This window comes from Tenrec ecaudatus, chromosome 12 (assembly GCF_050624435.1).
Source record: "Tenrec ecaudatus isolate mTenEca1 chromosome 12, mTenEca1.hap1, whole genome shotgun sequence".
Lineage (NCBI taxonomy): Eukaryota > Metazoa > Chordata > Mammalia > Afrosoricida > Tenrecidae > Tenrec > Tenrec ecaudatus.
In genome coordinates, this window is record NC_134541.1 from 36,047,172 (window position 1) to 36,073,615 (window position 26,444).

The 26,444-nt window shown below is 48.0% G+C and overlaps 1 protein-coding gene across 1 annotated transcript; it reads left to right on the top strand.

Annotated features, from left to right (window-relative positions):
• Nucleotides 1-12,450: 12,450 nt before the first annotated feature.
• Nucleotides 12,451-26,010, top strand: PRNP (prion protein (Kanno blood group)). Its single transcript, XM_075563961.1, has 3 exons — nucleotides 12,451-12,566; nucleotides 16,272-16,372; nucleotides 23,564-26,010. Exon 3 carries the CDS (start codon nucleotides 23,574-23,576, stop codon nucleotides 24,387-24,389), a length of 816 nt encoding a protein of 271 aa, XP_075420076.1. The 5' UTR covers nucleotides 12,451-12,566; nucleotides 16,272-16,372; nucleotides 23,564-23,573; the 3' UTR covers nucleotides 24,390-26,010.
• Nucleotides 26,011-26,444: the final 434 nt, after the last annotated feature.

Below are 26,444 nucleotides of genomic sequence, written 5' to 3' on the forward strand. Positions count from 1 at the left end.
CCTCCCACAACAGCTGCCGCCTCTTGCTGGCTCATCCTCCCCTGTGTTGACCATGCCTCACCTGGAGGGCTTCTTTTAAAGCCCAGTGTTTTGTTGTTGTTGTTGTTGTTGTTGTTTTGTTTTAAATCATTTTATTGGGGGCTCCTACGATTTTTATCACAATCCATACATACATCCATTGAGTGAAGCACACTTGTACATTTGTTGCCATCATCATTCTCAAAGCATTTGCCTTCTACTTGAGCCCTTAATATCAGCTCCTCACTTTTCCCCCTGGTCCTGAAGAGATCAACTGCCCTGGATTCCCTGTGTTTCCAGTTCCTATCTGTACCAGTGTAGCCAGCCAGACTTGCAAGGTAGAGTTCGGATCATGATAGTGGGGGAGGGGGGTGGGGGAAGGGGGGAAGTATTTAGGAACTAGAGGAAAGTTGTGTTTTTCATGTTGCTACATATCACCTTGACTGGCTCATCTCCTCCCCTTGACCCCTCTGCAAGGGATCTCCAGTGGCCGACAAATGGGTTTTGGGTCTCTACTCTGTATTCCCCCTCATTCACTATGATAAGATTCTTTTGTTCTGATGATGCCTTATACCTGATCCCTTCTACACCTTGTGATCGCACAGGCTGGTGTGCTTCTTCCATGTGGGCTTTGTTGCTTCTGAGCTAGATGGCTGCTTGTTTACCTTGAAGCCTTTAAGACCCCAGACACTATACCTTTTGATAACTGGGAACCATCAGCTTTCTTCGCCACATATGTTTATGCACCCATTTGTCTTCAGCAATCATCTCATGGAGGTATGCACCCAATGATATGATTTTTTTGTTCTTTGATGCCTGATAACTGATCCCTTTGGTACCTCGTGATCACACAGGCTGGTGTGTTCTTCCACGTGGGCTTTTTTGCTTCTGAGCTAGATGGCCGCTTGTTTACCCTCAAGCTTTTAAGACCCCAGACACTATATCTTTTGATAGTTGGACACCATCAGTTTTCTTCACCACATTTGCTTATTCATCCGTTTTGTCTTCAGCGGTTGTGTTGGGAAGGTGAGCATCATAGAATGCCAATTTAATAGAAGAAAGTATTCTTGCATTGAGGGAGTACTTGAGTGGAGGCCCAATGTCCTTCTGCTACCTTAATACTAAACCTATAAATAGAGGCACATAGATCTATTTCCCCATCCTCATATATAAATATATTTGCATATGTACATGTCTTTATCTAGACCTCTGTAAATGCCCTTTGCCTCCCAGCTCTTTCCTCTATTTCCCTTGACTTTCCTCCTGTCTCACTATCATACTCAGTGCCCACCGGGGTTTCAGCAATTCCTCTTGGTTACATTACCCTTAATCATGCCCTACCAGGCTTCCCACACCCACCTCACCACCAATTTGGATCACTTGTTGTTCCCTTGTCCCTGGGTTTGTTACTACCACTCCCTTTCCCCCCACCTCCCCCTATCCCATGTCCCCCCAGAACTGTCAGTCCCATTGTTTTCTCCTCCAGATTGTTCACCCAGCCTATCATTTTTAGACAGACCTGCGGAGATAATAACATGCACACAAAAAAAGACAGAGCAAAACCAAGCACCAATATACAACAAAACAACAAACCACTGACAAAGAACAAAACAAAACACAAAAAGAAATAAAAGCTTGTAGTTAGTTCAAGGATCGTTTGTTGGGCTTTAGGAGTGTTTTCCAGTCCAGTCTGTTGGGGCACCAAGCCCTGGCCCCAAAGTCCACCTTCAGCATTCCCTGGGGACCTTGCCACTCCATTCCCTTGCTGTTCCACTGCACTCCCCCAGTGCTTTGCCTCGGTGTGGTGGGATCAGATCGGGCACAGTTCCCACACTGTGTCTCAGGTGCTGTCCCCCGCAGGGCCATGGGTCAGTGAGGGGCATCATGTCTAATAGCGGGGCTGGCCATGTGGTCCTTTCTGTGGACTGGCTACTCTAATTGGGGTTATCAACCTTAAGGCCTGGTGGGCCAGGATGTGCTCCACTCTCTCCTACTTCCCCTTCATTTACTCCCATGTGCTCTGATCAGATATATCCCTCTCATGGAGCTACAGATTCAATGCGGCCCTTTGAAATAAATTCTTCTGGGAGGAGGGGCAGGCATCCACTTAGTATTTGGGACTGGGGCCAGCCCCCCAGACCTCTCCACTGATTCCCTACTCCACACCGGAATGTTGCATTCACACCTTGGGGCACTGGGTTGAAGTCTGGTCCCTCTTTCCCTGTGGAGATATGAGGAATATCCTCCCCTTGGGTGGGTTAGTGCCCCGTGTCCCCACTACCCATTTCCTCCTTATTTTCTTCATTTTTCCCTTTCCCCACCTCCTCCCCAGTTGTCTACCATGTGCATGCCTGCATTTGATCTGGTCCCTGCCATACTACACGGTCCTCACCCCAAGAATGTTTTTATACAGTAGCTTTTTCCCTATGCTCCCCCCCTTTTTTTAATGCTTACCTCAGTGGATTCATGTTGTACTTGTCCTTTTGTGCCTGACTTACTTCGCTTAGCATGATTTCCTCCAGTTCTTCCTATGCAGCGATGTGCTTCATACGTTCATCACTGCTTTTTAGCGATGTGTAGTAATTCATTGTATGTATATACCACAGTTTTTTAATCCAATCGTCAGTTGATGGAAATTTGGGTTTCTTCCAACTCCTTGCAATTGTGAGCTGTGCCACAATGAACAATGGAGCACAACTGTCTGGCCTTGGTTTGTTTCTTGCCTCTTCTGGGTATATGCCCCGTAGGGGGATTGCTGGGTCGTATGGTAACTCAATTTCCATCTGTTTCAGATATCGCCAGATCGATTTCCATAGTGACTGTACATACTTACAAGTCTATGAGCAGTGGATGAGAGTTCCTGTCTCTCCACAGCCCCTCCAACACTAATTGCTTTCTGATTTTTTGAATTGGGCTATCTTTGAGGGTGTCAGGTGGTACCTCATTGTTGTTTCAATTTGCATTTCTCTTATAGCTAAAGCTCAGGAACATTTTCTCCTATGTTTGTTGGCCATTCAGATTTCTGCCCCTGTGAATCAATTCTCCCTTTCCACCCCACATTCCCTCCACCCTCCAGGCATTGTCACTTTCACCACTGGTCCTGAAGGGGTCATCTGTCCTTGATTCCTGTGTTTCCAGTTGCTATCTGAACCAATGTACATCCTCTGGTCTAGCCAGATTTGTAAGGTAGAATTGGGATCATGATAGTCGGGGGGTGAGGAAGCATTCAAGAACTAGAGGAAAGTTATATGTTTCATTGTTGCTACCCTGAACCCTGACTGGCTCATCTCCTCCCCACAACCCTTCAGTAAGGGGTGTCCAGTTGCCTACTAATGGGCTTTGAGGCTCCACTCTGCACTCGCCCTCATTTACAATGATGTGGTGAAGAAAGCTGATAGTGCTCGGCTATCAAAAGATATAACTTCTGGGGTCTTAAAGGCCTGAAGATAAACAAGTGGCCATCTAGCTCAGAAGCAACAAAGCCCACATGGAAGAAGCACACCAGCCTGTATGATCACGAGGTGTTGAAGGGATCAGGTATCAGGCATCAAAGAACAAAAAATCACAAAGCCCAGTGTTTTAATCCTATTTCTTTGGAAGAGTATGGGAAGGCCAGGCGCAGAGAAAGAAAGAGAAGCTGTGAGTGTTGGAAGAGTTTTCTTTTACTGACAATTCCCTGGGGGGGAACACAGCATGCCAAGTGGGGCCACTTAAGGGTTGCGCCCTGAAACGGGGCAGCAGTGAGCTGAAGCAGAGTAAGTCATTTCCCTTTATACAGGGCAGGGCTAGCCAGGGGTCACAGGCTTCCTGGGAAAGGAGTGGCTTTTAATGCTGTTGTTAAGGACAGGTCATAGAGTGCTTCCTAGTAATTGGGGACCCAGCTGCCAGGCAATCAGGGTGGGTGTACAATGGCCCCGGCGTGTGAGAACCAGATAAGGACTTAGGCTTAATCAGTTTTTCAAGAAGGGGCACCCCCTGGTTTCCAGTCAAGGTGCCCAAGCCGGGGCGGGACAGCATTTGTCAGATATTATATTTCATGAAGGAGCCCCGGTGGTGGGTTACACGTTGGCTTGCTAGCCACAAGGCCGGCAGTTCTGAAACCACCAGCACAATCCTCTGGAGAAAGAGGATACTTTCTACTCCCGTAAGGAGTTCTGCTCTCAGAAACCCACGGGGGCAGTTTTGCTCAGTCCTACCAGGTCACTATGAGTCCGAATTGAGTGGCAGCAGGTGGTTTGCACACCTGCACCGGGGCAGTGCCCTGAGTGTTGGAGTAGAACAGGCTCAGTAGGATTTCCAAAGGCTAGTTTTTCAGAAGACCAGCATGTCTGAGGTGTTTCTGGATTGATTCAAACTTTCAACCTTTCAGCTAGTAGCCAGGGGCATTATTAACAGTGCACACCACTCTGGAGCCCCATCTCAGGCACAGACTGTTAGTTTCTGGGCCAGAAGTTCTGAGACAGGTCTGAATTCCCAGCCAGTTCTCAGGTGATCGTGGTGATGCTGCTGCTGCGGGGTGTGGGGAGTGGTCCGGAAGCCTCATGTCCCACACCAAAGCCAGAGTGATCTAGTAAGATGGAAAACAGGTCATAGCACTCCCTGCTTAAACATTCTAGGGCTTCTTGTCACCTTTCATTGAAAGTCAACTACTTCAGTGAAGAATTTGAGGCCCTATGCCATCTGATTATTCTGATGTCTTGGGCCAGAGACTAAACTTAACTCACCCCAGGCATGTGTTGAAGGAAATATTCTCTCTTTGTGAATAAGATAAATTAGAATTTGACTTCCTTAGCATCTTCATCAAAAGAAGATGAACAGAATGCTCAGAGTCATAGTACTAAAAGGAACGAGTCAACATTCAACCACGTGAAGGGGCAGCATATGATCAAGAGCTGGTGGTCCTGAAGGAAGAAGTTCGGGCTACACTGAATGCGTTAGGGAAAAACAGGGCTGCAGGGATTGACAGAATACCAATCGAAATGTTTCAACAAGCTGATGAGGCACTGGAAGCACCCACTCACCTGTGCCAAGAAATTTAGAAGACCGCTACCTGGCCAACTGACTGGAAGAGAGCCATATGTATATCCATTCCAAAAAAAAAAAAAAGGTGACCCAACAGAATACAAAAATTATCAAATAATATTAATATCACATGCGAGTACAATTTTGCTAAAAATCACTCGCCAATGGTTGCAGCAGTACATTGACAGGGTTATTGCAACTATTGTTAGGGGCCATTGAGTCAGTTCCAACCCATAGTGACCCTATGCACAACGGAATGAAACAGTGCATGGTCCAGCGCCATCCTTACCATTGTTCCTGCGTCTGAGCCCATTGTTGCAGCCACTGCCAGTCCATCTCCTTGTGGGCCTTGCTCTTTTTCACTGCCGCTCGACTTTACCAAGCATGGTGTCCTTCTCCAGGGACTTACCAGATATTCAGGCCACATTCAAAAGAGGCCGGGCACAAGGGATATGACTGCTGATGTCAGCTAGCTCTTGGCTCAAAGCAGAGAACAGTAGGAAAATGTTTCCTTGTAGTTTATTGACCGTGCAGAGGCACTCTGTGTTCAGCTCATAACAAACTGTGAATAGTACTGAGGAGACGGGGGATTCCAGAACATTGTGCTCTCTCTCTTGCTGAATGGACCAAGAAGCAATCATTCAAGCAATCAGGGGACCTGATTCAAGCAATCATTCAAGCAATCAGGGGATCAGGATGGAGAGAACTATATCCTCTCACCACACTTTCCAATGTACATGCTGAGCAAATAATGCAAGGAGCTGGATTATGTAAGGGAGAAATCTGCATCAAGATTAGAGGAAGGCTTATTTTATTTTTTTTTGGCTTATTAATAACCTTCAATGACACAGCTTTGCTTGCTGAAAGTGAGGAGGACTTGAAGCACTTGCTGATAAAAACCAAAGACTGCAGCCTTCAACATGGATTACAACCCATTGTAAAGAAGACCCAAATCCTCACAACTGGACCAATAGGCAACCTCACAATAAATGCAGAGAAGATTGAAGTTATTAAGGGTTTTGTTTTGCTTGAATCCACCCTCAATTCTCATGGAAGCAGCAATCGAGTGATCAAATGGCGTATTGCATTGAACAGCTCTGCTGCGCAGACCTCTTTAACACGTTCAAGAGCAAAGATGTCACTTTGAAGACTAAAGTGCACCCAACCCAAATACATGTGAAAGTTGAACATCGACAGTGGTAGACTACAGAAGAGTCCATGCAGTTGAATTGTATGGTGCTGGAGGAAAAACTGAAAGTACCATGGACTGCCCCAAACCAAACAAATCTGACTTGGAAGATGCTCAATTGGAATGCTCCTAAGAAGCAAGGATGCTGGGACTCGTCTGACATATTTGGACATGTTGCCAGGAGAGACCAGGCCCTGGAGATGAACGTGCTTGGTGAAATCGAAGGGCAAGGAAAAAGAGGAGGGCTCTCCCCCAGATGGACTGACACCGTGGCTGCAGCGACAGGCTCGGACATAACAATTGTGAGACTAGGCAGGACGGGGCAGGGTTGCGTTCTGCTGTACAGAGGGTGCTGGGAGGTAACTGACGTGGCTGCACCTGACAACAACATATTTCCTCAGTGGGCATGTGGGACATTGTCTCAGCTTCCCAGCGCTACTGTTACGCAAATCCCACGATACCCCAAACCCACTGCCATCCAGTTGATTCCCATGGATGGCAATCCTACATAGGGTGTCCAAGGCTAGTCATCTCTATGGGAGCGGGGGGCCTCATATTTCCCACAGACTGCTGGGTTTGAACTGCCAGCCTCGAGGTTACCAGCCCAATGCTTAACACACAGGACTAACAGGGCTCTGTAAATGCCTGGTGTTGTTGTTGTTGATGGTGTTGTTGTTAGGTGCCATCCAGTCAGTTCCGACCCATAACTACCCTGTGCCCAACAGAAGAAAACACTCCACGGTCCTGTGCCATCCTTACAATTGTTCCTATGCCTAAGTCCGCCTCTGGTCTATGAGTTTGTCATGCGTGGTGGCTGGTGTGCTGCGGTGGTGCCAGAAGCTGTGTCACCAGTATTTCAAAGGCCAGCAGGGTCACGCAGAGTGAACAGGCTGCATTCACTGAAGCTTCCAGACAAAGAACAGACTCTGAAGAAGGACTTGGCTCCCCACTCTGGAGAAAGAAGCTGTTGTAAGCCAAGTACCCTAATAGGCAGCTTTAAAAAGAATTTATATGCTCACAGTTCTAGAGGCTAAACGTTCAAATCAGGGTCTTGACCATGCCAGTCCCTTTGGTGGCCCTCTCTCCTAGCTTCTGGGGTCTACCAGCACGCTTGGCATTCCTTGGTTGCGGATAAACCTCACCTGTCTGTCTTCCTTCTTGCATGTGTGCCTCTGGGTCTACTGTGCTGCTTTTAGAACCCAGCTTGCTACCAGGAAACACAATTCTTTTGAGCAAAGCTGGGCTGTCGCGTCTCCCACCAGCTGTCTTGGTTCTCTAGTGCTGCTAAAACAGGAGTGCCACAAGTGACTGGCTTTCACAAACAAACATTTGTTCTCTCACAGTTGAGGAGTCTAGAAATCTGAATTGGGCAGCAGTTCTGTGGGAAGGTTTTTTCTGTAGGCTCTGAGGGACAAGACGAGATGTAAGAGGGGGTTAAATTCTTGGTCTCCTGTTGACATCTGTGGGCCCTGTGGGCCTTGGAGACTTCCATGTGATTTGGCTTCAACCTCCCCCTGGGGCCAGGAGCGTCTCAGTAGAGGGACCCCAAAGACAAAGGATACACTTTCCTTTATCTCTTCTTTCTGGGGTGAAGGAAGGCACCTCTCCTCTCCTGGTTTTCCTCTCCTTTTAACTCTTACAAGGTCAAAGGTGTGACTCAGGCAAAGGTCTGACTTCCGTAAAGGTAAATACAACTCATAGTCCCACACTGACCCGGCCTCATTAGCATAGCAAAAAAAAAAAAAACCCACTCATTGCCTTGAAGTCATCCTGAATCACAGTGACCCTATTTAGTTTCTGAAACTTGACATCTTTATGGGAGGAGATAGATTCATATTTCTCATACAGAGTGGCTGGTGGATTTGAGCTACCAAGCTTGTGATTAGCCGCTCAATGTTGACCCAACAGTACCACCATCTACTCCACACCAAACTCACTGCAGGGAGTCAATCTGGACTAGTAGTGAGGTTGTAGGACAGAGTAGAACTGGCCCTTTGGGTTTCCAACGTTGTTGATCTTTCTGGGAGGGAGCAGAACCCCTCCATCCTTCTCCTGAGAAGCAGCGGGGGGCTCCCACTGCTGACCATCCGGTTAGGAACCCAACCTGTGACCCACTTTGCCCCCAGGACTCTTACTCCTTAGCATATAGAGGTTAGGATTGAAAACGCATCTCAGAGGGTCGGCGAATCCTACCAGAGTGCAAACTGGAGGACAGCCACACACGACTGGGAATCACACGCTAGCCAAGTCGACACAGTTTGGAGGGGTCATAATTCAGTCCCTGACACCAGCCTACCAGCCCATTGCCTATGTCACCCTGGTCCCAACCGACTTCTCCTCCCAGCAGCCCACGGGCCTCTGGCACATTCATTGACTCCCAAATGTATTTGGCCTACTGACCCTTTTTCAGAAAACAAACAAACAAAAAACCACTTTGGCAGTAAACCATTTTGGTGCTATATCCCATAATCCAAGATAAAATGTAGGCATTTGCTTTTGCAGCCAGCCCAAACCCACACCCCAAGGTTCCAGTGTCCGCAAGCTGCAATATCGCCCAACTGTAAAACTCTGCTCTAGAAGCGTCACAAAGGTGGTTCACGGCCACAGTTCGTTTTGCAGTCAACACTCCTTAAGGCAGATCGAAGGCTCTGGGCGCACTGACTAATCATTGTAGAAGTCTGGTAGGAAGTAAAACAGCCTACAGCCTGTTGCTAACTGGTCAAAATCCAGTCCTCCCTATTTTACTCAGTCATCTCGGTCTAAGGGCCCTGCTTCCTCCCTTTCTCATTTCCTCCTTCCCAGCAGACTACACACCTCAGCCCAGCTACTTCACCTCTCCCAGTTCAATTCTGGTTTTCTCTCCTCCTTTACCCCTTCTACCCCAACCCCATTTGACTTGAGAAAAAGGATTTTAATCCAAGATTGTGTTTCCAGAGAGGGCGTCAGTATTCCTACACCTATCCATAAGGATAGGACAAAATGCCCCTTTTCCCACAGGACAGCTGTGGTGTGTGCCACTTTTTCCCAGTTTAATTTACATTAGGATTCCTTTCACTCTCAAAACTAGCCCATTGGTCCATAATCGCATGGCCATCCTAATTCTAACTCCTTCTATTATTTAATCAGTTTCTTTTCCGTGAGACAAATCCAAATCTAATTTGAATAATGGATGAGAATATACCACTCTGGGTCTGGCCAGATTCCACAGGTACATTTCCCTAGTCCGTGATTATCTTTATCGAAGTCACCTCTTCTACATTGTAATAAGGATCAAAAAATATGTAGCTGAAGAGATATGGGCTCTTCACAGAGAGGACCATCGGGCCGGCCCCACCAGGAGACAAGACATCCCTCACTGACCCATACTGCTACTAGGGACAACACTGGAGGCACAGTATGGGAATTTTGCCCAATCTGACCCTGTGACACTGAGTCAAAATGTTAAGGGCGTGCAACAGAGCAGCAAGGGGAGCAGAGCAACAAAGTCCCCAGGGAATACCAAAAATAGACTTTGGAGCCAGGGCATTGCATCCCATCAGACTCAACCGGAAAACCATGCCTAAAGGTCAACAAACAGACCTAGAATTATTTACAGGCTGTTTTTTGTTTTATTGATTAGTTGGTTTGGGGGTGTTTTTGTTGTTGTTTTGCTCTGCCTTGTTTTTGTGTTTACTATTGTCTCTGCGTGTCTATCCAGATAAGATAGGTGGATATTTTAGACAGGGTTCTCTAGAGAAACAAAACCAGGACACTGGTGATTATAGATAGATAGATAGATGATTGATAGATAGATAGCATAAGAAATAAACAATTCGTCTATAGAGCAGTACACATGGCTCAGTGCGACTCACTCCCATGTGACAGCTGTGGGACACTGGCAGTCCTTCAAATCTTAAGGGCCGCTGGGTAGTCCTCTGTAGACAATTCAGGCTATCCAGGCACAGGGAGCAAACAGCAAGGCAGGTCACCAACAGTCAGTCAGGTGACAGGGTCCAACATTCCCCAGCTCAAGTGATGTATTCTCCAGTAGCATTGCAAAGCAGCTCTTGAAGGAACCTCAAACTACAGTGACACAGTCCATGGGCTAGGTGTCCCACAGGTAGTGTAGCTTGCAAATTGAGGCAGAGAACTAGCTAAGGCAGCCATAACTGGTCTGATCATCAAAAAGCAAGAGACAAGAAAGACGAGGCTCACTGAGCCATTTATCTCTCTGCCCTTCAATTAATCCCACATGTGTTCCTTGGCCAGGTTGGCAAATAAACTTACATATCTCAAAGGTATAAACAATCCAGAGGAGAAAACCACAGGACCAATGGTTCCAGGGGGGACATGGGAGAGAAGAGGAGGGGAAAGGAAGCTGGCGTTAACAAATCCAGGGGCAAGGGAACAAGTGATCTACAATCAATGGGAAGGAGGGTGTAGGATGAATGGTAGGGCGTGATCAAGGGCAATGTTACCAAGAGGAATTACTGAAACCCAAATGAAGGCTGGACAGGATAGTGGGACAAGAGGAAACTAAAAGGAAATAGAGGAAACAACTAGGAGGCAAAGGGCATTTATAGAGGTCTAAATACAGGCATGTACATGTATAAATATATTTATATATAATGATAGGGAAATAGATCTATGTATATATATTTATATGTTAAGTATCAAGGTAGCAGATGGACAGTACTTCATCAATGCAAAACAACGTTGTTGTATTAACCTGGTATTCCATGATGCTCATCTTCCTGACACGATCGCTGAAGACAAAATGGGTGTATAAACAAATGCGGTGAAGAAAGCTGATGGTGCCCGGCTATCAAAAGATATAGCATCTGGGGTCTTAGAGACTTGAAGGTAAACAAGCGGCCATCTAGCTGAGAAGCAACAAAACCCACATGAAAGAAGTACACCTGCCTCTGTGATCATGAGGTGTCGATGGGATCAGGTATTAGGCATCAAAGACCCAGAACAAAAAAGCATATAAATGTGAAGGGGGGTGGGGCAGAGTAGGGACCCAAAACCCATCTGTAGACAATTGGACACTCCTTTACAGAAGGGTCACAAAGAAGAGTGGAGCCAGTCAGGATGTAGTATAGCACCGATGAAACATACAACTTTCCTCTAGTTCTTTAATTCTTCCTCTCCCCCACTATCATGATCCCAATTCTTCCTTACAAATCTGGCTAGACCAGAGCATGTACACGGGCGCAGATAAGAACTGGCACACAAGGAATCCAGGACAGGTAAACCCCTAAGGACCAATAATGAGAGTAGGAAAGGGGAAGGTGGAGGGAGAAAGGAGGAATGGATCACAATGATCTACATATAACCTCTTCCCTGGGTGATGGATAACAAACAAAAAAAAGGGTGGAGGGAGACATCGGTCAGTGTAAGACATGAAAAATAATAATTATCAAGGTTTCGTGAGGGAGGGAGGTTGGGAGAGGGAGCGGGGAAAGGGCTGATACCAGGGGTTCAAGTAGAAAGGAAATGTTCTAGAAATAATGAGGGCAGCAAGTGTACAAATGTGCTTGACACTATGTATGTGTGTATGTATTGTGATAAGAGCTGTATGAGCCCCCAGTAAAATGATTTTTAAAAAGAAAAGAAATATGGACTCTTTTCCCAGCCTCTGATTTTCTGGGAAAATTCATAAATACTGGACTCATTCCAGGGGAACCTTTTGATTTCTCTCTGTAGAAATGTCCAAGGAGGCCTGGTGGCAATTCGGCGGCTGACCCACTGGTTGCCAGAGGAACCAAGTAGCCAGTCCACTGGAGAAAGAGGGGCGAAGACGAAGCAGTTTGCTTTCAGAGAGATGGACAATCCTGGATACCCTCTATGGGTTTACTCTGTCCCATTGGGGACAAAGGAGGAGTCGGAATTGACTTCTTGACAATGGATTTGGTTTGGGCAGTGGTATTTTAATCGGAATTTCGGATTACCCAAGTTCCAGACCGTGCGTTTGGGCCAAATTTCCCTTTTAAAGTAATTGCTACCGTCCGCGAGCCACCGGGAGATGGTGTCAGCGGAGGCAGGTACGTCAGGGACTCCGGAGTGACTCAGCTTTCCGTCCCGCCTAGCCAACAGGGCCCCGCCTTTGGGACCGAAGCCCGCCGCCCGCAGCCGGGCGATCACACCTCCAGCCGCGCTGTCATTGGTCGGCGCTCCGACGGTCCCGGCCACTGGCGCGCGCCCCCGCCTTCAGCCCCGCCCCTCGCCCCGCCCCCCGCCCCGCCTCCGGGCGCCTGGCATCTCAGTCCTGGGCGCCAGTCGCTGACAGCCGCGGCGCGGAGAGCTCGCTCCTCCAGCCCCTCCGCTCCTGCTCGCTTCCTCCGGGCCCGGGCAGGTAAACAGCCTTCTTCTTCAGCAGGGGAGCCTGCGGGGGTCCTGGACACTGGGTGCGACGGGAGCCGGGTCGGGTGGGGAGACGGGGCGCCGGCGGCGAAGGGCAGGGACTTCTCCCGGGCGCGGGTGCATCCAGGCCTGTCCCGGCTGCGCACTTCTCGGCGGACCCGGCCTCTTGCTCGGAATTGGGTGGGGGATGGGGGCAGATTACTTGGTGGCGGGGGGAGGTTGAGGCGGAGTGGGGGTGGGGTGGGGCCCCTCCAGAGGGATGCTCCAGGTGCTGAAGGTGTCTACGAAGTGGGGTGCGATCACCGCTCCGCTGAGGTGCTGGGCAGGCGTGGGGCTTGTCTTGGGCCACCCGCTCGCAGCCTGGCCAGGCCCCTCCTGGAGGCCCGCCGAGGACGCCGGGGAGCAGGCGCCTGGCACTGGGGACCGTCCCGGGAGACCTCTAGCCTGGCTCCCCAGCTCCTCCGGACCGCGCCCTGCAGCCCCGAGGCCCAGCCCCTCCCTGGGGGAGCCTCCCTGCTCAGCTGCCTGGCGCAGGGCCCCACAGGGACCTGGGCCAGTGGCAACGGTCCTCCAGGCCTCGGTGGGGGAGGGAATTCGGGATGACTAGCACATAGATGTGTTTTACATAAACCTCACCACCCGAAGCCACTGCTTTCTGTCTTTGCGTGCCCACACCTCTAGAGTTAAGCGTCAACACAACACAGCCCCGCCGCCTTAATCGTAATTACTCCAGGTGGAATCGGCCTAAATGATTTTTTTTTTTTTACCAATGATAAGAAAACTAGGAACCGAAAAGGCAGACATGGCGGATCTCTGAAAGAATTAACAACTCTCAGCTTTGAAGGAGGGGAAAAATTCCCAGGGATATTTTTATCTGCCCACCAAAAATCTCTTAAAATGAGGATGCGCTAGATGCAGAAAGAAAATTAGGATGTCCTTGGTATGTTATTTATATCTGATAGTTTTCATAGCTGTCAGAGGGAAATACCAAGATTATAATAACAGCCACCTCTGCTGGAGGCTTCTGGTGAATCATTCATATCCAAGGTTCCATTCAGGGAGGTGGCCAAGCTCTGGAGTTAGAAAAGGTAGCTCAGCAACGAGCTTGATGGCTTTGGGCAGGTTATGTAATCCTGCTATTGTTCCTTCTTAAGGTGAGGTAATGCCATGTCCTTTTAGATTTTGTTTCCCATCTGTGCAAAGCTGGCTTTTGGTGTCATGCATTGAATTGCGTGTGTGCCCACAACCACCACTACCACTAAATAGATGTTAGCACATAGTATATGGCTTGGCCATATCCCATTATTGTATGGTGGTCTTTCATATCTTGATCCATGCAATTATCACTTATGATATGTAACAAATCCTGTTAATGCAGAAACCCTGGTGGCACAGTGGGTTAACCATCCAGCGGCTCACTTCAAAGTCAGTACTTGATGCTCTCCAGCCACCTCGGAGGGAGAAGTGTGACTGTGTGCTCTGTAGAGATTTACAGCCTCAGAAACACCAAGAGGGGTTCGACTGTGTCCTTTGGGATTGTTATCCGTCAGAATCAACCTGATGGCAGTGGTGGTTATGTGTTCAAAAGACAGGATTCCGTTCTAGGAATGAGGATTAGGATAGGTTTGCTTTGTTAGTAAAGCAGGGTGCGCTGACCTTTGGGCTTATAAAAGATGGAAGGGAAGGGGAGAGACCTGCCTACCACAGGAAAGGCCGTAGCAGAGGCCCTTGCCCAGAGAACTTTTTAGACCCAGAGGAAGACTGATGATGCCAAGACAAATGGAGATCTTTAAGGAATGCTGGGCCCTCAGCTGTGGACAGGAGACAGGGAAATTTCCCAGAGCCTGCTGCAGAGAAAGCCTTCCTGAGAGCTCCCCGCCAGAAAGGAGCCGGTTGCAGTTATGCATTAGGCTGCTAGCAGCAAGGTCCGCAGTTCCAAACCGAGGGAGAGAGAAAGGCCTACTACTCGTAAATATTTAGTCTCAGAAACCGACGGGGCTTCTCTTACAGGATCGCTCTGCGTCAGAATCAGCTTAATGGCAGTGAGTTTGCTTTTGGGAACAGAGAGAGAATGCACACTCACGTTAAAGCTACCTACTCGTGGTATTTTTATTAGCTGCACTAAACAACTTCCCCCCAAAACCAAACTCACACTTGTACTGCGTTGCTTCAACTCTTAGTGAATCTGTAAGACAGAGTAGAACTGCCCCTGTGGGTTTCTTCCAAGACTGTAGAACATCTTTACAGGAGCAGAACGCCTCATCTTTCACCCTTGGAGCAGCTAGTAGTTAGCACTATGCCGCCAGCTTCTGACTTAGCTGCCCTTCCCACCCCCACCTTAGTATGCACTCCTTTATTCTTTTTCCTATTTCATGCTGCACTGGAGATGGGGTGAGTCAGACGCATCTTTTGTAAAGGAGTTGGGAGATGGATTAATAAAATGAGAAACTGGGGGGAGCGGGGAGGGAGGGGGAGGGGAAAAAAGGGGAAACCGAGCTGATTCCAGGAACCCAAGTGGAAGGTGAATTATGAGAATGACGAGTGCAACGAATGTATAAGGGTGCTTTGCTCAATTGATGTATGTACGGATTGTGATAAGAGCTGTATGAGCCCCAATAAAAAGATTTATTAATTAAAAACAATAATAAAATGAGAAATTGTGATCCTACAGGCCCAATCCTGAGATTGGCCTGCAAGGGAAAATCACAACAGTTAAAAAGCCATATGTATGCATGCACGCATTCAGGGCAGTGTGATGTGGAATTAGAGCTGGGACACAACCTATGTGTATAACAGCTGGGCCAAAACGAAGAAAATCAAGGGCCATTAGCGGAAAGGAACATTATGTAACCATCAGAAGCCATTATGGAGCATGTGATATTGGGGAGGGGCGGGGGGATGGGGAGGCATTGACCAGTCAGAGGAAAGGTTACTAAACTACTTACTCATAGATGAAGGCCTATGTGGAAAATCGAATTGTTTTATTTGGAAATGGTGCCATTTCCTAAATACTCCACAGGTGTGAGTTGTTAGGCTAAAATGATCTACAGTTTGCTGTTGGTGAGAAAAGAGAAAAGCAAACAATTCTTTTAGAAGTATCAGTATTGTTTGCATCTGAGAATAAACTGAGCCACTTCGCATCAGCTGCTTTGTCCTAGAACAATTTCTATGTGAATGATCGATACTTGCCCTTGCTGCCAGCGAGTCCCTGCTGATTCATAGGAACCCCCATGTGGGTTTCAGAGACTGTAACGCTATGGGAGTAGTAAGCCCAGTCTTTCTCTAGAGCCGCTGGTGGTTTCAAACTGCTGACCATGCGGATTGCAGCCCAATTCATAACCACTACACCACCAGGGCTGCTTTACAATTTCTCACCGCTGCATCCTTCAAGACTCAGTGGTTTTGTTGTTCCTCTTTGGGAGGGGATCAAATAGGTTCATTACTCAATACTGCCATGTTACATTTTTGTAGAAAATCATTTCCTTAGCTTTCTGAATTATACACAGTGGTACATCAAAATGCTTTCTTATTTTAAAATGTTTTATGCTAACATCTTTTCCTATTGAAAATGTTCTTATATTTTTTCTTGAAGAGATTTATTAGTCATTTATTCATTTCTAGATTGAGCTTTTCTTTGAAGAAATCAGTTCTTAGATCTGGTTCTCAATTTTCATTTTTCTTTGTTGTTGTTTTCAAGGACTCCCAGGATATATTTCAAAATTAACCAGTTTCAGCCAAGCCGAAGCCTTCTGTCTTCCTCACGGCGCAAATCCAGCTTAGCTGAAGCCACAGCAGATTGTACGTACCCTGCAGAATCTCTGGTCTCATGATGGTGGAAAGCCACCGGCTGTCACAGAAAATGAGGGTCAAGAAAGGCTGTGTTCACAAGCCTTTGGCATCTATATAAGTCATGCAAACCTCCTGCGACACTGCTTATTGTGAAGTTAGCCTGCTAGTGTTGAGAAAGGGCCACCGCTTTTTCTAGTATTCCATTGAATTACACAGGGATGCAGTCATACATGAAATGCCATGATAAAACGAAATCAACAATGATATAACAAGCATTTCTGCACTAATTGAACAGTGGGCATGACCATCAACTAGCTGAGGTGTAAGGTTTTTTAAACTGGAGTTTTGACTTACCTGTTTCATTCTGCCTAGTAGGATCCTATTTCTTCGTCAGCTGTGAACCGCAGCACATGAAACATTCAAAACGTGCCTGCATGTCACCCAGTGATGGCCCCACCCTAGACTCACTACCATTAGGTGGAGTCTGACTCAGAAGGGCCCTAGAGGACGGTAAAACTGCCTCGTGACACATTTCCCAGACTGGAACTCTTTAACGGGATTGAAAGCCCCGTCTTTCTCCAGTCGAGCAGCTGGTGCTTTCAAACTGCTGACCTTGTAGCTAGCAGCCCAGCGCACAACCACTGTGCCACCAGGCCTCCAGTGCAGGGCAGGCCACAGCCTGACAACGTCTACTGTGTGCGCGGGTTCAGAGTTGGGAGAATTTTTTTTTCTCAATTGGTTAAATGATCCTTGTATCCTTTTTCTCTTACTGTATTCCATTTGTGGTTTTTAGAGCATTGTCCTGTCATTTCAAGGAAGCTCTGCCCTTTCATACAAATCACTAAAATGTTGTTGGTGTTAAGTCCTTGCTGACCTAGTTCCAAAGCCCAGCTAGGAGGATGAGCCCCTGGGAAGCTGTGTTTGGCTGGGTTAAGTAGAGAAACAAATCCAGAGAGGAGACACTCGTATGTGTGTAAGAGAGAGCTTTATATCAAGAAGTGTAAAGTTTATATGATGATATGTCAGGAAAACATGTGGTCCCAGTCCAGATCAAGTCCATAAGCTCGTTACTAGTCCATGAATCCCTCTTCAGATGCACACAGCCAGATGCAATGATGCAGAATGCAGGACGATCACAGGCTGTGGGTGCAATCTTGTAGATCCAATGGTGGTGGAAGCATTCCAGGACTCTGGCAGGTCTCAGAGTGGCTCATCAACAGGAAGGAGAGGCCGGGGTGGTGGTGGTCGTGGTTGTGGTCCCCAGGACCCTTCTTATGAGAATGCCACACCCACAAGGAGGCGTCATCAAGCTGTGACCTGATTGACAGGCTAGACTCAATCCCTACACCTTATTTATAGAGTTGACACGACATTATGTAACTACCACAGAAGCCAATAGAGAGTCCCCAAAGCCCATCTCTAGTCATTTTCAGGCAGTTGGCCTGAGGTAAGTTCCAGCGTTGCTGGTATTTCCAAAGCTTTGGGGCTAATTCTGGTGACAGGCCAGGTTTGGCAAACGTCGCCCTACTGAACCTCAGGGCTCAGTGAAAGAGCCTCTCTCAAATCCATTACAAAGTGTTGTACAACTTTCACTGGAGTCTTTAAAGGTCAGCAACTTAAAAATAGTAACCAAAAAGTTCAGTACCCTCAAAGTCAACTCAAATAGGACAAATGAGTAAATCTTTGTGTTAGAAAGAACAGGAGTGGGGCTCTTTGATCCCTGCCACCTCCCAATTTAGTCAATTGAACGTCGTAACATGTGCTTTCAGAAACATTGAGGGGACCTCGGTGCCACTATTGATCTGCAGAGCGGGCAGTTGAAACCCACCAGCCGCTCTGAGGTAGAAAGATGAAGCTGCCTGCTCCCCTCAAGATTTATGGAAACCCTGTCTAAGTCGACTTGATGGCATGGGTGGGATTACCTCCGTGAAATGGAAGTCTTCCTCACCGTGTTTAGATTCAGAGCCCACCAGTTGAGGCTGTATAATATTGGGGAACGTTCTTACTGGCTCTGGTTCTCAGGCTGCACCTAGAAATGGGGGGAGAATGAATGAAATCATCTGGGACTTTTTATACCTTCTATTTCGTGTATACCCGCTTTGTCATGCCGCTCATTCACCAATGCCATGTTACCAGGTTCTGCTAACTTTTTAATGCCTCATAGTATTTGACAAAGCAAAAAGCTCTTCTGGAGTCTCTTATTTGTCAAAAACGCCCTCATCTTAATCTTAGCATCATTTTATGATCTTTTAAAAAATCTTTTTATTCCCACTAAAAGTGTGTTGACATGGATCGTTTGAGATTGAATTGGTGTCCTTCAGTATTGGTTTTTCCATCATCAATAAGTATGGCATTCTCTCTCTCCAAGGCATAAAATCTTAACCCTTTCTTCATAGAAGACTGGGCCGTGTTGCATTGCTGCGAGTCAGGACCTACGCACTGGCACCTAACAAACGTGGTTTCTAACTGCTGACCCCGCAGTTAGCCGGTCAGTGCATAACCGCCGCACCACCAGGGCCCCTGGCCATGTCACAGGACCCACTCTCCAGTGCTATGTCAGCTTTGCTCATTTATTAGCAGCTGGCCATTAGCAATGGATTTTGGCATTAATCCAAAGACGTTTCAATACCTACAGAGATTATAATGTTTATTTCCTCTTTGACCTCTTGGTGGATTTCTTCATTTGGAACCATCCTTTGTTCCTGAGGGGATCCTTGGGGATCCGTCCACTGAGGAGTCGTCTTTGACGGAAACCGCTCCCATTGGCGTGGTGGTTTCCTTTGGAGTCGCATCCATGCTGCCCGAGGCCGTGTAGCAGCGTAACTGAGGATACAGGCCTGCTGATGCCTGGGCTGAGAGCTTGCCTCTCAACACTACTTGTCAGGTGAATGTGCCCAAATGTGGATCTCGACTGCCGGGTTCCAGAGTCTGCTAACCGTTGCCTCTGTTGACACAAGCGTTTGTGGAGCTGAGAGCTGTGGCAAGCTTGGCATGTCCAAATGAAAACCCTGGGCTTTGTCCCCCACCCCCTTACCCCCCCCCGTGGCCCTCCACGGTTTTCCCCACTTCAGCAGATGGCAGCCCTGCCACCCTATCCCCCACCCCCACCCTCACCCTCACCCCCACCTGCTTTAGAAGAGCGTAAAGCTAGGAGTGGGTGTTCTCATTAAGTTGGAAATTGGGAAGTGGCAAGGATCACCGAACCCCCCCCACCGCTTGTTCTTTCTTTCTTTCTCCATCGAGTCAGCAAGTCTTGTTCGTTCCTCCTGCAAAATTCATCATCTCATTCCTGTCTCAACTGTCTCAGCGCCGTGCCCAGCCACGCCACCATCTTCCTGCAGTATTGTCCCAGCTGCTCTCCCCATTTCCTTTCTTGCCCCACTGCCTTTTTTCTTTAAACAAATGGTCACAGTGATAGTTTAAGACAGTCTTACTGTGCGACTCTGAGCTGTTAGTGACACCCCACTGGGTTCAGCTGAGCTGTGAATCGGTGCTGCGTTTTCTGTGCCCCAACTAGCCCGTCCCGAGGCCTCGCTGGTGGCCATGCATCCTGTCTTCCTCTCCTTTTGCCTGTTGAAACACTGAACCCCCATCCTCGTCCCTTGGTTCCCACACAAGCAGTGAACATCTTTCAGGGCTTATGAACCTCTGGGTAGATTTCTTGGTGATTACCTAGGCATAACTCTCTTTGGGTCCTGGTTTGACTGACGAGAGCCTGGTTGCTTTCCTGGTCAATTATGCCTTCTGTATTCCTCTGATGGCTGTCTGGGTTCCTGCAGCCCTGTGCCCTTGCCCCCGTGGCATTAGCCAGCTTCCTGGGTCTTTGCCATTCTGCTAAGTGTAAATGGTTTATTTTGGCTTTGTTTCATGTGGCTAGTGCTGATTGTGAACATATTCTTTTGGGTTTCATCGCCTGTAAATTAATTTGTTTTTGGCTATTTTGCTATTGGAATTCCTGTCTGTTTCTGCTTTGGGGGATTCCTTATGAAAGCTGTTGGTTTTAGGTACTGTCTATCTTTTGCCATTCTGTAGTTTATAACTTTGTCCACGCTTCTCCTAGTTGAATAAGAATGTTTCATTTTTATGTTGTTAAATTCATTAACTGTACTTGCCTTTGGGCTGTGTTTTGGTTTCAAATGTTTCCCGGGGCCTCCCTCTGGCCACATAAAAATTCTCCTTCGTTCATCTTCTAACATCACACTTGACCTTTCACATTTAATCCATCCTGAGTCCACTTTGGCATGTACCATTTGTGACCCAGGTATAGTTTTCCATACTTGAAAGTTCTGGTTGTGTAAGGATGGCATGGGAGCCACATCTGACCTCCTCACTTGACAGGGGGGTAGAATAGTCACACCCAATATTAGCGCAAGGCCCATTCCTATGAAAAAGAGGTCAGACCTGACTCTACCCTTCAACTTTCTGTACCAATTATAACACCAACTATCCCTCCTCCACCACTCTGCTTGCCTGCTGGGTGGATGATTCATTGAAGTGGCCATACAGAATTGAAAGATGATACAATTATAAGGTTTATTTAAGGAATGTTAACCGTTTACAAATCAGGATCAGAAACACTCTTAGATACAGTTCTTAGATTAGATGTGCCTCTTCTCAGCATTCCCAGAAACATACCTCTATCTGGTCCTGGCCTCTCAGCCACACAACCCTTACAAAATTCCTTTAGGACTTTTGGCCAGTGCCCAAAGGTGTCTTCTGCACAACGGCACTCAGTTTTATTTCCTGGTGAGCTGAGAAGCCCACCACTCATTGCTGTGACTGGTACTTCTACTGCCACTCCTCTGTCTCTGGAATAGAGAAGATTCACTGTGATTCCCTTTTTCTTGTGGCCCAAAGAATATGCCTTGGCTCTCTTCGTGATGGTAGTGAAATGCCCCCTTCCAGCTTTTAGACTGGCTCATCGTAAACCCAGTTCGATGGCAAAGCTGACTATTCTTCATGGTACATTCTCTATCATATTTCCGTGACCCCATGGAGCCGTTGCATGGGAGTTACAAAGACCGTGGCTGGAAGAACCGCATCCAGTGACTTATCACAGGTGACCATTGTGAATGATAACATAGCTTCCAATTATCTTTTTCTAGTCAGTTGTTGCTGATAAAGAGATATGTTTCTCTTTTGGAGGATGGTTTTTATTGCATAAGCTTATTAACCTCTAGTATTGATTCTCACATTTCCTTTGTTGATTCTGTTGGATTTGCATGTCAATTAAAGCATTAATTACAAATCATGACAGCATGAGCCCTTTCCTTCGTTATTCTTACACATGTTGTTGGACAAGGGCACCCGCCCTTGATGGTCCTCATCCATGTCTTGTTTCTGTTCTCAAAGGGAATACATTGGAAGCTTCTCCAGGAAATAGACTTACTGGTTTCGTTCTGACTTTATCCCATTAGAAAAATACCCTTCTCTTCCTCTATGCTCAGGATATTTATTAATGATAAATGTGTTGATTTTTTTATTTTAATAGAATATCCTGAAATACTTTGTAATTTCATAAAGGAGGCTCTCTTTAGATAGCCATTTTAGTTGAATTACTCTTTGTACTTTATGAGAGTGTTTGTTGTTTCCCACACTTGTGTAGCACTTATTTTGCATGTCTGCGAGTGAGGCATCAGAAGTTCTAAGCGTTGCATTTGGCTGTGAACAAAACAAAGCCTTGCCCTCTGACCAGCGCACATCCAGTGGGGACGGAGCCATGGTGCTGCTGCTGTTAGGCTCGGAGCATCCCTTGTGTGCAGCAGAATGAAACACCGCCCAGTCCTGCACCGTGGTCACAATCGTTCCTGTGTCTGAGCCTGTTGTTGCAAGTGTAGCAATTAGAAATACATGCTTGGGGGGAAATGATGCTGGGTAGAGGGACAGGATAGCGAAGAAGCTGCATTAGCAGAGGGCTGTGGAAGGGCCCCTCTGAGATGGCATTTGAGATTTGAATCGTGTGTGACTCTAGGGGGGACCCAGGAAGAAGGAGAGAATGCTGGTCTCCTTTGAAGCACTTCAGGATGCTGGAGAGGGGGAGGCAGCTGGAAGCCAGGCCCCCTGGGGCTTTGAGGGCCCAGTCAGGTCTTTGGGTTTTACCCTGAGTACAAAGGGCACCAATTGGGAAGTGGGACAAGGGAATGGGCATCACGTGACCTGCATATCGCAAGGTCCGTGCAGAGTGGAGAGGCCACCTTGGGGACTGGAGGGGCCCAGGCGAGGTGGGAGACGTTGAAGAAATCAGGCAGGAGCTGATGGCGGCTTCAGCTAGCGTGGCAGTGTTGGGGAAAGTGGGACACTGTGGGTTTCAGGATTGATTTATAAGGTAGAGCTAATAGGCTAGATCGGCACAGGAGAGAGACTTGGCCGCAGCTTACATGCTACAGAGTTGGGAAGAAGAAGTCACCTTAAGCTACAGTGATTTCATTTTTGCCGGTTGGACATTAAGGTCACCATACCTGTTGGACCACTCCAAGGGCCCTATCTGATGAATGTAGTCCTCACAGCAGTTAACTCAACAACCAGCTCACGCACGCGCTCGCTCACACACACACTCTCTCTCTCTCTCTCTCTCTCTCTCTCACACACACACACACACACACACACACACACACACACACACACACACACACACACACACACACACACACACACACACACACACCCGTAACTGACTGCTCAGGTGCCAGAAAGGGAGCTCAGGTAGATCAGGATCACCTTTGCACACAACCCCATGCCTGATGTGCTCTAGAACTCAAGATAGATGCAGCTTCCCAGCCACTATCGCCCCTCCCTCTTTGGGGCATGCCAGGTAGAAAAACCAAAGAAGCTCAGCACTATGGCAGAGCCACCGGGTGCCCACAGCTCACAGGATCTCCATGAGTCAGAATCTCAGGGGGTTGGGGTCTAGTTTCTAGTTCTGTGCCCACAACTATCTGCCATTCACCCTTGGCAAGTTTCTAAGGTAGAGAGTTAGAAATTCACTGAAGGCCAAATTGGTCCGGAGGGAGGGAGGGAGGGAGGGAGGGAGGGAGGGAGGTTTGGTGAACCCTCCTCTTGCACTTACTGTGGCGTGAGTACTGCCAAGGACAACGCAGAGCCCTGTGGGAGGGGCCACCGCCATTGCTCTTCCTTCCTTTCTTATGCAGCAAATGCCCAGTGGGTCAGAGGGGGGGCACTAACATGCTCTTCATTTTTCAGACCAGTCATCATGGTGAAAAGCACTTTAAGCTGCTGGTTCCTGGTTCTCGTTGTCGCCACCGGGAGCGACATCGGCCTCTGCAAGAAGCGACCAAAGCCCGGAAGCGGATGGAACACTGGGGGAAGCCGATACCCGGGCCAGGGGAGCCCTGGAGGCAACCGCTACCCGCCTCAGGGTGGTGGGGGTGGCTGGGGGCAACCCCATGGTGGGGGCGGCTGGGGCCAGCCTCACGGTGGGGGTGGCTGGGGCCAGCCTCAAGGTGGGGGTGGCTGGGGGCAGTCTCACGGTGGGGGCGGCTGGGGCCAGCCTCATGGTGGGGGCGGCTGGGGACAGGGTGGCAGCCACAGTCAGTGGAACAAGCCCAGTAAGCCGAAGACCAACACAAAGCAAGTGTTGGGGGCAGCGGCGGCTGGTGCGGTGGTGGGGGGCCTTGGGGGCTACATGCTGGGGAGTGCCATGAGCAGGCCTCTCATGCATTTTGGGAATGATTATGAGGACCGCTACTACCGTGAGAACATGCACCGCTACCCCAACCAAGTGTACTACAGGCCCGTGCAGGAGTACAACAACCAGAACAACTTCGTGCATGACTGCGTCAACATCACCGTCAAGCAGCACACCACCACCACCACCACCAAGGGGGAGAACTTCACCGAGACCGACGTCAAGATCATGGAGCGCGTCGTCGAGCAAATGTGCATCACCCAGTACCAGCAGGCGTCCCTGGACTACCAGAGAGGGCTGCACGGGACCAGCATTGTCCTCTTCTCCTCCCCGCCCATGATCCTTCTCATCTCCTTCCTCATCTTCCTCATTGTGGGATGAGGGAAGCGCTTCGCAGCGTGGCCATCTTGCTCATCGTTGCCCAGGTGGGGAAGGTGGGGGTGGGATGGGGATCTATCTACCTGCAGCCCTGTTAGCCGTGGTGTCTCATTTGCTTCTCTCGTTACCGTGCGTATAATGATCTGGCCACTGATGGGCACTTGAAAAGGTGGAGTGGCCCCAGAGGTGATTTCTCACAGCTCCCCCACCCCACCCCCAGGGACAGCCAGTGCTAGAGAACAGCAAGTGGTCATTTGTTAACTTAGGCTTGACTTGGCTTTGAATTGTCTAATAGGAGAGAGTGAGGCTGGAACAAATCCCAACAGTCTTCACTTGCCTTCGCTTGAAGATCTCCATCCACCTCCCTCCCGAGCTGGGGTCCCACACACAAATGCTGAATCACAATTTGGAGAGATCCTCCCCATCTTCAAGAGTCTCACAACATGTCCCCGATCAAACAGCATTTCTGCCAAATCTGGAAGAAGGCCACATGATACTCAATGAAAACCCAAATACGAGAAATCCCTAGCTCTGGCCAGAGAGCAGGTCCCCTGTGCCTGCAGAGAACTGGAAGCTGGTATTGGCTGCCCAGCCCTCTGAGCAGCAAGAGTCAACCGAACCTGGCCAGGGCGTGTTTCCCTGTGGAGTGAGCATACCAGTGACATGAATGGAAAGGCTCCTAGGACTGAAAAATGACCAGCGTTGGGCAGTAGTGGGCTAAGAGGCAAGCATGGTGTTTTGTGGGCAGGGTTGGAGTGCGTTGGAGCTCCTTCCCCAGAGCAATTTAATGAACTTTCTAAAAATTAAGGCCACAAAATTGAACCTATCACATCCTGGACACCAAAGGCAGGTCTTTGTTCACTCGCCTGGATTCTGGAATATACAGCCTGGCTTGGGGGAAACCTGGAGATTTTACCACAGAGGCAGCTTCAGCTGTGAACACGGGGTTCTCCGAGAGGGAGGACCGAGTAAGGAAGGAAGTGGCAGGGTCAAAGGAGAGCAGAGCTTGCATTCCTTAGTGTTGTCTCATCACTGCCCAGGTGAGAAATAGACCAGGTCCATCCTTAGTGGCTGTAATTGGCTTTTGAACCAAAGAATGGAGAGACGATCCAAAAAAAAGGAAGAAGGGGCTTATGTTTGGAGATGACATGGGTAGGGTCCATTCCAAGTGGAAAAGGAACTTGTGCATGTGGTTTACAGGCAAAAGTATTCCCTAAATGGCTCCATGTTGTCACCTAGCAGGTATGTATCACTAGCCTGTGCCCTGATTGGCTTGCACTGTGTAGGTACTCAATGTAAAACAGGAAACTGTGTGTGTGTATATATATATATTGTGAGTGATGAATTTTAAAAGTTCTGTTCAGAGTAGCTAAACATCTGAAGTATCTAACATTAACTTTTTTGTAAAATACTCGATACGTGAGAAACCCTTCTGCGCGTACAATATGCACTGAATAGTTTTGTATAAGAATCTTTAAGGGACACCAGTCACTGGTCTTTGAAATGTGCATGCACTTGATATTTTCTATATTTGTAACACTGCATGTACTTGTTTTGGTGCATAGACAGTTTCTAAGTGTTTACTAACATTAAATGGGAGCCGAGACAAGTAGTCTCTAGACGATTTGTGTTGCTTCTCAATAGTGCTTGTCTTGCCCTCTGGGAAAAGTCTCTTGCCCTGGAGTCGACTCTGATGCAGGAAGAGCTCGTGTGTGCTTGAGTCTGCAGGTTCTGACAGTCTGAGGTGCGGCCCACAGTCCCATGATTCTTACAAGCTCCTGGGTCATGCTGATGCCGCTGTGCAGAGGAGCCAGTGGTTCTGCACATTCGAGTGTCATCAGAATCCCCTGAAGGGCCACTGTGCTGTGTTGAGCTGTTGTGTTATGTATGTTATGCCGTGTTGTTTTGTTGTAATATGTATGTCGTATTGTGTATGTTATGTTGCATTGTGCTGTTATGTTGGGTTATGTATATGTGTTATGTATGTTTTGCTGTGTTATGTTTTATTGTAATATGTAGTATTGTGTATGTTAAGTTGTGTTATGTGTGTTACGTTAC